At 34.7% G+C, this 10,733-nt stretch overlaps 1 protein-coding gene across 1 annotated transcript; it reads left to right on the top strand.

The window, feature by feature from the left end:
- Positions 1–203: 203 nt before the first annotated feature.
- Positions 204–10,454, top strand: LOC136835727 (uncharacterized). The gene is made up of 2 exons (XM_067099589.1): positions 204–335; positions 9,879–10,454. Exons 1-2 carry the CDS (start codon positions 204–206, stop codon positions 10,452–10,454), a joined length of 708 nt encoding a protein of 235 aa, XP_066955690.1.
- Positions 10,455–10,733: the final 279 nt, after the last annotated feature.

The following is a 10,733-nucleotide window of genomic DNA, read 5'->3' as shown; positions in this document are numbered from 1 at the left end:
TGAATGAAATAAGCATTGGAAGTTGGAGGGGGGAGTTAGGAAGTAGGTGGCCAAAAGCCATAACTTGAAGCACTGATGCCAGTGAACACCAAAGAAAATATTATACAGGTTCATTAAATATTCTGGGAAATATTAAAGAAAAGGCTGCTTATCCCAAACAACCACCTTAAGGGTAGGCCAAATTTTCCTAAAGTACTGCAAGGATGTCTTCAAGGAGAGTTAGTGCTGTAGTCAAGAGTCATCTGAGGACAACAACAGCTGCTGATGGCACACCTCCATCGGTATTAGAAGCTGCTACATCCTTGAGCAAGAGATCGTGTTCAGATTTAGGCCTGGTGTCGTTAATCCTAGAATGAGAAGCATTCACGGAGGAAGGAAGGATGGGTGATGGGGCTACGAAGGAACTAGAAGGAACTAAAAGGGTCGGGGGTTATCACCCAGGGAGCCAGTGAATGGTTCTTGTCCTTCCTCTTCTCAAACCTAATCCACTGCAGAGAGTTCCAAATAACACAGTCCTTGCAAGGTGAAACCCTAGAACATGCCCTTCCTCCTGCAAGAAGTATACTGTATACAGTATGGGGGTCTGTCACTTGCAACAATGTATTTAATGTTTTTTTATACATTTAAAAATAACAAAGACTGGCTGATACAAAAAAGGTAAAAACACAACAAAGGTAATAAACACCAAAGCTAATAAATGAGCAAATACTTATCCATAAGCTTTCAACCAAGCAGGTGGAAAGTGCATTAATAAGTTCGATACTATTAGCAGCCGAAAGAAAAGTAAAGGTGACAGTGAGTTAAGGGATATTTCCCCACTCACCCCTCATCTTCACCTATTAATCAACTGGTTAACTTTCTTGTTACGTCGACCAGTTTCCAGTTCGCAAGCTGAAAGATACTTCTATATAAAAGGCAATGGTTTGTATTCTCATACCAACAACTAAATTTTATTTGTTTGCTACTGGTGGAAAAAGAATTCCACCAGAATTACCTTGAATGCCCACTTACCATCTATAAAGCTAATACATTTTTTCATTACTGAAACAACTATTCACAATTTCAACCATTTCTAAAACATTTTACCAAGGTTACTAAACGAAATTCCTGTTCTAAGCATGCTAAGATCATCAAAGACAGGTTTCCCCAACAGACATTCAAGGTTTCAAAGGCAATCCCAAAGTTCTCTAATACTCTTATAATACAGACACTACAGAGTCTCATTCATTTTTCAAACATGTCACCGGGGTTGCTAAACCCTGTACACATTTCCCAAAAGTTCCAATGTTATAAAAGATAACCCCATACTTCTCAAACATGGTATTAAAATCCATTTTATGCTATACAAAGCAACATTCTTAATAGAGTATACCAATTTTTCTTGACTGGAATATTCAGTGCCACGCTGCTCTAATTTGCCACTTACTTCACTAAAAATGAAATGCCAGTGATTCATACAATGCCTGGCATAATTCTTTAAAATCTATTTACAATACTCTTAACAGGAAATTGGTATTCAAGATAAAGTAACCAGGGGAACCTCTCAACAATCACTGACTGGCAAGGAATGTGTTCAAAATCAGTATGCAAACAATACAAAGCCTAACAATATTGGCAACTAACCTGTAATACATGGAAAATCTTTTGATTCTGAAGAGCCATTTATTAAAATGTAGCCTTAGTGCTTTTATTAGCTTCCTTGTAATACTAACATGGGAAAATGTCTGAATATAATTGTACACTGCCACTGTTTCATAGATGTCATATAGCCTTTTAATGTACTGGTCTGGTTACATCCTCAGTACAATGAAGCAGATTATGAACCATTTTAATGACATCTCCCTTTATAATGATAAAGTGTACAAAATGAATATTGAAATTGAGGATGACAGGACAACACCTGAATAAATGCATTTTGCATATACTATACTTTCCTACAGCAAACCCTCTTTCTTTGCCTAACAACTATAATTTACATCTCAAATTATTGCCACCTAAATAAAAAAAAAAAAACAGGTTTTTATCCATCACAAGTGGTATACAAATCAAAAGTAAAAATGCATTGAATTCTCTTCAGGGGGCCAGCCAGTTTATGGGTGGCAACCTTAACTTACTGGGATATGGCTGTAGTTCAGTATGTTTACCAAGAATAAAGGACGCTGTAATCATCAAATTTGCCCGTTTCAGTTAAATAACCTTCAAATGTCTTCCTCCTAAACTAATTGCTCTAAATGGATGAAATGAATCAGGTACAAAACCTATATAATAACCTTCAGACACATATTTTAATAAATATCATTGTTTTAAAAAACAAAATACAATACCAATTTCCTGGCATTAAAGATACACCCCAATTTTGATTATCAAAACCTTTAAAAAAAGAAAAATTTAAAAATAAGGTTGCAACACTTTCACAAGTCGATTACTTTGTTTTCGTTGTGCACCACACACATCTGTCTCAATGCACCACAGGTCCCATGGCTTTGGGTGGTACAGTATGTAGACTGTTATGTTTGTCAAATCACTTATTTCAAAAACACTTCATTTATTTTAGGTTATGTTCCCTGATTCTCATATGAAAAATAAAAAGGTTAAGCTACAAATCTGACAGGTTTAGGCCTATTGAATAATAAGCTTTAATGAATTTGATAGAAAAAAAGCTGGAAGTTTTGTCATTTAAGTTTTGAGACATGGGCTTCTGAAGTTGAAGCAGCCCAACTGAGAGCGGATGTGTCAAAATGCTACTTGTACCAAGGTTTCTAGGCTACTGAGCTCCCAGTGAATGTCTCATATTGGTGGGAAGAGGCACTGTAAGCCAATTTTGATGCACTCTTTCAATAAAATTTAGTTTTATTCATTGTAATAAACAATTATTGTACTGACATGATGCAACTCTCATGCTCCAGTGAGAGGGGGAGATTGTAGGAAATCCCCCATAACATGACTACAACAGATTTGTATTAAATACTTCACCTTGCCATATAGCACACCTAGCAAATAAATGTAATAATTTTGAGTTTTTTCCTCAAATCCCTCATTCATTCACTGGCCAGTCCCCTTTAGAAGTAAAAATCAAATACAAAACATATCAGCATCTGATTTCACAAAGATTTTGTGACCATAAAACTTCTCGAGCAGAATTAAAAAGCTACTATAAAACAACGTGAGTACCAATTGCACTACATTTTAAGTAACATGTTCACAGCATACATGGTGGACAAAGTATAAAAATTAAGTACAATGAATATAATCTAGAGAAAAAAACCTTTGTCTTGGTAATATACTTACTTAAACCACTTGTCTACTTCTTGATTTTCTTGAAAGCATCTTGAAAGTTATTAGTTAGGGTACCTCACAATACCATTCCAGCTATTAGCATGGCACTGGAAAAAGCCACAAACACAAAGAGGATGTCTGGATGTGTAAACGAAGCCGGATTACATCCATCCTTGTCATTGCACGTACAATACTCCATGTGTATGTTGAAAGTTCCAGAACGATATATACAATATCGAGCGTCCCCTCCCACACCTGCTTCTCCAAGTCTTGCGCAGTCCCTCTTATATCTCCAATGTCCATCCACTTCAAGATGCCGAGAAGAACAAAATTTTTAATACAATGATGCAAAAGCAAAGTTATATGATCAAGCTATCCAACAAATATCGTTCGATACAGATAATGTGATTAAAACACAACATAATCATGCAATGACAATATCTTTACCAGGAAGCTTTATTCCAAAGAAAAAGCAGGAACAAAAAGGGAACTTCAACTAACTTGTGATTATCCCTTCTGTTTCAATGGCTAATTTTTTATTGATATGAAAAAATATCAACAAGAAAAAAAACAGCATTTTTAACAACCGTGAAAATTCCCAAGGAGGTAAAATGCCTGCATAATCCTCTGTACCCCCACCCCACCCAGGAAACCAGATAAAGGTTTAATTTTGTCTCTCTTATAAAAATACAGTGGCTCCTCAATTATTCACATTCACTTTCCCTCAACAAGAAACTGTCTGCAAGTAACCAGCATCCGGCACCCAAGATATGTGTAATTCATGTAAACCACATATTCGTGGGGATGCGTTCCAGACCCCCGCGAATGGTTAAAATCCCCGAATACTCACTAAACCCCCCCCCTCTAAAAATGCTTATAACTGCCTATCAAATAGCCTTAAATTATCCTATGACTGTATTAATCTTTGAAATTATATTATTAATACCATTTCAAAGTCATCATAACATTAGTACTTCTTAAACATTTATACATTTGACTTCTTTGCATTCCAGCCAAATCAGAGAGAAAGTTACCACTTGGCTTATATTCAACAGAGAGAGAGAGAGAGAGAGAGAGAGAGAGAGAGAGTTTACCTCCTCTTTAATCTCTCTGACAAAAACAAAATTTCTATGTTTTGTGTCTTCCAAAGATGTATTACCTTTACTACACATTTTTAAAACCATTTCTCACATTCAACCCTTTGGCGAGGGAGAGTGGAGAATAACTCCTTATGATATCAAAAGATTAAAATCCATGAACTTCTGAGGGCAACATTCTTCCCTCCGGCCAATATGTCAAACTGTCAAGTATACTGACATTTACCCTCCCAACTCCTTTCTCAAGTCAGCATAAAATGACTAGGAATCACTATTTGATTGTTTAAAATGTCAAATAATTTGCTACACAAAAGCATGGAAAATATTATATATTTTTACTATTATTATTATATTTAATCTTATTATCTTATTAATACTGTATAAGATATTTGAAAATTAGTACTTATTAAGTAAATAATTTATTTATTATCATACGAAAGAAACATACTTACATATTACATCAGAAAAATTCTCTCAACTAAATAAGAGAGAGAGAGAGAGAGAGAGAGAGAGAGAGAGAGAAAAAATTATTTTTATTCAATATTATTATCAAATCTTAATAAACTTACAAATGTTTGAAAAATTAGTACTATAAATCATTACTGCATCATAAAATGCACTTCTAAAAATATACTACCATCCTGAAACACTTATATATCATTTTAATATGATTTCAATAGTATGCCAATACAATTTTAACATTTCAATATTATCAATTCTGAGCACCTATCTTCACTTTAATGAGGTCGGGTCCGTCCTGAATGGAGGGGAAAAACCAGTTTCTCTCTCTCTCTTTGAGTTCCGTATTATTTAATCTTACATTATTATTATTATTATTATTATTATTATTATTATTATTATTATTATTATTAAGAGAAATTATTTTTATTCAATATTATTATTAAATCTTAATAAACTTACTAATATTTGAAAATTAGTACTATAAATCATTATTGCATCATAAAATATACCTCTAAAAATGATTATACTATCATCCTGAAACACTTATATATCATTTTAATATAATTTCAATAGTATGCCAATATAATTTTAATATTTTAATAGTATCAATTCTGAGCATCTCTCTTCGCTTTAATGCGGTCCGGGTCCATCCTGAATGGAGGGAAAAAACCAGTTTCTCTCTCTCTCTCTCTCTCTCTTTGAGTTACGTATTATTTAATCTTACATTATTATTATTGTTATTATTATTGTTATTATTATTGTTATTATTATTACTGTTATTATTATTATTATTATTATTATTATTATTATTATTATTATCATTTTTTTATTTTATTTTATTTTTTATTATTATTATTTTTATTATTAATCTTAATATTTGAAAATTAGTAAATCATTTTATCATAAAAAATGTATTTAATCATGAAAATAGCATCAAAATACACCGTTATTAGTGCATATTTGTCGACGAGGAAGCCTACGAATTGCCGTATTTTTCGCAAATAATTTATAGATATGTTCCACATAAAATCCCACGAATCGGCAAGTCCGCGAATTGTGAGAACACGAATACAGGCGTTTACTGTATCATTCGTGAAAATAAAAAAATCTGACGGTTGGCAACACTGCTTGGGCATAAAGAATGGTTGGTAAACTGCTTACAGGCATAAACAGACTGAGAAGGGTTTTTTGGAGGATGGGAGGCCATTTTTTCCCTTGGGAGGGAAGCTGGGCGGGATGGGAGGGGAGATTGATTGATTGATCTAAGGCTATTAAAACTGGTGTCACAACATCTAGGTTATTGACACTAATAAAAGTACATAGGATATTAAAAAGATAATTCAAGTTTAAAAGGAGTTTCGTATAAGAAATATCTAAAAAAATCTATATGTACTGTATATGCATACCCTATATATATAATTATAACTATAAATAATATATACTATACATACATACACACATACTGTACAGTACTACAGTGGGTCCCTGTCTACTCGTGGATTAGCAATCGCGGCTTCACTTACTCACAGGTTTTTCTGTGAAACTTCTCTCCAAATACATCGTGGAAAATTCACTATCACAGCGCAATAGTCACTAATTACTGTATTTTCATTTTATTTTCATGACTATATAATTTTTTATGATAAAAAAATTATTTATTAATTTTCAAATAATATTAAACAGCAAAGTATCAATAAAATCCCAAATTAAAATCCCATAAAATCACTAAACAGCTTTCCACTGTACCTAAACACCTCAGTTCAATCCCTCTCTCTTTCTCTCACTGAGATAAGTGAGAGATTTTTTATACACATGTAACATGTGTTTATTTGTTTTGTATAATAAATAAATGATTTACTAACTTTCAAATATTAATGTTAATGTAAGAACAGCAAAATATCATTTCATTCGTTTTTCCCAGTTTTTTTTCTGTCTCCGATTTTAGGGGGAGGGATGAAGGCCTGTCAACGTCTTGACATATTGACATGTGAAGGGGGAGCACCTAGGCAAAATCTCTCTCTCTCACTCTCTCTCTTTACCAAAGGATATGTAGAATGTGAGAGATGGATAGATAGATAGATACAAAGGGAGAGTGGTTGATAGAAAGATATAAATCTTTTAACTGATGTAAACAAAACTCAGTTCAGCGCTTCTGTGTGTGTGTGTGTGTGTGTGTGTGTGTGTGTCTTGGTACTTTATATATCCTTTAATGAAATATGAATTACTGTATCATTAAAAATATGAAACTCCAGATAGTTCACAAAGCCATCATCGAATGAGTGCATGCGCGCATACACACTGTATGTACGTGTTTAAGTTTTTTTTACTGGCTGGAGGAGTTGGAAGTAGTCAATCACAAAGCTTGTAGTAAACCCCACTTCTCTCTCTCTCTCTCTCTCCATGATGACACGCTATTAGCTGGAATAATTGGAAATAGCCAATCACAAGGCTTGTAGCTTGGACGCTTTGTGTGTATGTAGTCAGAGGGTGAGTTGTATTCTCTCTCTCTCTCTCTCTCTCTCACTGAGATAAGAGATTTTTTAAGCATATGTAACATATGTTTATTTGGTTTATATGATAAATGATTTACTAATTTTCATACATGTAAGAACAGGAAAATATTTCACTCATTTTTCCCAGTTTTTTTTTCTGTCTCCAAATTTAGGGGGAGGGATCAAGGCCAGTCAATCATCTTGACATATTGACCATGAAGTGGGGAGCACCTGGGCAAAATCTCTCTCTCTCTTTACCCAAAGGACTAGTAGAATGTGAGAGAAGGATGGATGGATGGACAGATAGATATGGCCGGAAATAGGAATCACACAGCAGGATATGTTACCTTGATGTTGATTTGCTTGTAGTAGCATGACACGCTATTGGTTGGAAGAGTTAGTAGCAACCAGTCAAACAGCAGGGTACCAGCTTTGCTAGTTGCTGATTGGCTTGTAACTCCGATGCTTTGTGAGGAGTGTTCCCTCTATTTTTTACTGATTTTAGTTTAATGTTTACTGATACTGTATATTCTTATGACCTAGTTTTGTGAATTAATCTTTATTTACCTTTGTGTTTTTGTGTACTATTTTTTTAATGTGCAATAGTATTTTTGTGTTCTCTCTCTCTCTCTCTCTCTCTCTCTTCGGGGTAACCTCACACGTAGTTGTGAGCCATATATTTTTAAGGGTAATGTTGTAAGATGACTTTGAAATTATATTGAAGGGTTTTAGGAGGATAGTTTAAGGTATATTTGGTGTTTGAACTATTAAAATAGGCAGTTACAGTGGGTCCCCACTTATTTGCAGTTCCAGGTTCGAGGATTTTTCTGTGGAACGCATATACACATTATCCAAGGAAAACTCACCTATTTGCAGTATTTTTCATAGAGAAATATTCACAAATTACTCTATCTTTGTTACGAACTTTAGTAAAAATTCCATTGTTTATAACTGTACTCTAGCCAAGAGATGGCGTTGGTATCGGACGTCTGTCGTTGTTCCTGTTTCTTTTCTTTAAGATCCTTACAGTCGTTTGAATACCGTAAAGTTCGTAATTGTTGAGGAGTAAGATATTGCTTGTTTAACAACTCCCTTGTTTTTATGTTTTCTATTCGAGATACTGAGTGGAAGTGGATGGCTCATGAGTAGTCTAGTTGAGCAGTACGACAGAAGGTATCGGTGGATATAGTTGATCCTGATACAGAGGCCAGAAGCAAAGAGTTTGTCCACCTGTGGTGAGACGATGGTTTAAACGGAGAGAAGGGAATTGTGTGCTGGTTAACAGGAAGGGGTTATACGAATGTATTGACCATGGTCTGATATTGTGCCCTGAGGATTTGGGTAAAGTATACTGTTTTTACTATCCGACGGTAGAAGGAGTAAGCCTGGAATTAGGATAATTCGTTTGTGATTGTGTGGCTAAGAGTTTCCTTCGTCGTGATAGTCTGTGTTTTGTATAACTCGTGTACAGCTGGGTATGCTGTTGTCATTTAAGATCGAGGGTGTAGAAAGCCTTTTGATGGTGTTGGTCCAGGTATTGGCCAATGTGTTTCCACAGTTAATGGTGCTTGTGGTAATTTAATGTTTTGGCACATTCCTCTCTCCCGTTGTATTTGTAAGCTCTGGACCTAAAATTGTTATTATTGATAACTGTCGTACTGTCTCCGGTAGAGTAATTCTTGTAAAGTAACTCGTAAAGTAACTCATAAACGCAACTCTTAAAGTAACTATTACCATCGTAGAAGTTTGTACTGGGATCCTCATCATTTAATTAATAATAGTTAATTTTCAACCGTTTAGTTAATAATCTGTTATGTATTCATTTAGTAACATTATGTTTATATCCATAATCGTTCTTTTGATACTCGACTGAGTACTTGAGAAGTAATTGTTGGAAGACCTTGATTATATGTTGTTACTCATAGTTCTATTTAATTTCGTTGATAATTTTATAATAAATTGTTATTGGTTTTTGTAGTAGTTTTATGTATCCTCTTTGTATTCCATTATTGGTGCACAGAAAGTTTAAGGTTGATCAGCAGGAGCAGTATACTCTAAGGTGACAATATTCCTGTGTATACATATTCTTTTAAAGTACTTAATTCGAGTAATAATGATTTTACTTTAAAGAATGGAAAGAATCCGCAGTTATTCAATGAAATGTAATTAGAAAGTTTCATGACTTAAGTGATTGACATAAAATTGTCTTTAGAGAGTTCATATGGAGAATAAACGTTGCATATCAAATAAGTGAAATCGTAACATAAAAGAAAGTGGCATCCCCAGTGGGATGTAAAAACTAAAAGTAAGTTTTTTCCTTGTCTGTAAAATCGTTTTCTGTGCATTTTGTATTGGAGTGTAGAAGAGGCGTTATTTTTGCATTAAGTGTTTGTCAACATAGTAAAGATGAGTACCATTAGGATTGAGTCAATTGATGAGGTTGAGGAATTTCTAAATCGTGAAACCTATTTAGCCGACTTGCCTGGTCTGCTGAAAAGAGTTGCAATTGGTAGCCCAATATTTAGGTGTAAGATATACCTCTTCCACTAAGAAAGATGAAATGTTAGCTGCTATCGTTAACAAGTTACAAGAAAGTAATAAGGGAGAAGCTAGTGAAGGTGAAGATGATGAAAGGGCGCAAGGTGATGATGAGTGGGCGCAAGGTGAAGGTGAAGATGCGCAAGGTGAAGGTGAAGAGGCGCAAGAGGAAAGGGCACAAGCTTTAGATATAGACGAAAAAGTGGAAGTGAAACCAGAGTTGGGTGATGTTGAGCTTAAACGTTTACAGTTACAAGTGCAACTGAAGAAGATGGAGAAAGAGTTTAAGTTAAAGGAATTTGAATTGGAAACAAAGAGAATGGAGTTAGAATTGGCAGAAAAGGAGAAAGCAAGGAAGTTTGAACTAGAGGAAAAGGAAAGACAACGGCAGTTTGAACTAGCAGAGAAAGAGAGAGAGAGGCAAGAGAGGGAGAGAGAAAGGCAAGAAAAAGAGAGAGAAAGGCAAGAGAAAGAGAAAGAAAGACAACATGAGCTAGAAGTACTTAAGTTAGGAGGCGGTGAAAGGCCCAGTACTTTTGATCCAGTGCGAAATAGCAAGATGGTGCCTAAATTTAATAAAAAGAAGTAAATAAGTTTTTCGTTGCTTTTGAGAAAATAGCAGCATCGCTTAAATGGCCAAGGGAATTTTGGGCAGTGATGGTCCAATCTGTCTTAGTTGGAAAAGCACAAATCGCTTTTTCTACGTTGTCTTTAGAGAGGCCAAACGACTATGATGCAGTGAGAGAAGTGGTTAGCTGCATATAAATTAGTCCCAGAAGCCTATAGACAAAACTTTAGACGGCTAAGGAAAACTCAAGACCAGACTTATAGAGAGTTTGCACGGAACAAAGAAAGACCCTTTGTAGAA

Source organism: Macrobrachium rosenbergii, chromosome 55 (genome assembly GCF_040412425.1).
Source record: "Macrobrachium rosenbergii isolate ZJJX-2024 chromosome 55, ASM4041242v1, whole genome shotgun sequence".
In the NCBI taxonomy this organism is placed as follows: domain Eukaryota; kingdom Metazoa; phylum Arthropoda; class Malacostraca; order Decapoda; family Palaemonidae; genus Macrobrachium; species Macrobrachium rosenbergii.
This window is presented reverse-complemented; position numbering and strand designations above follow the sequence as displayed.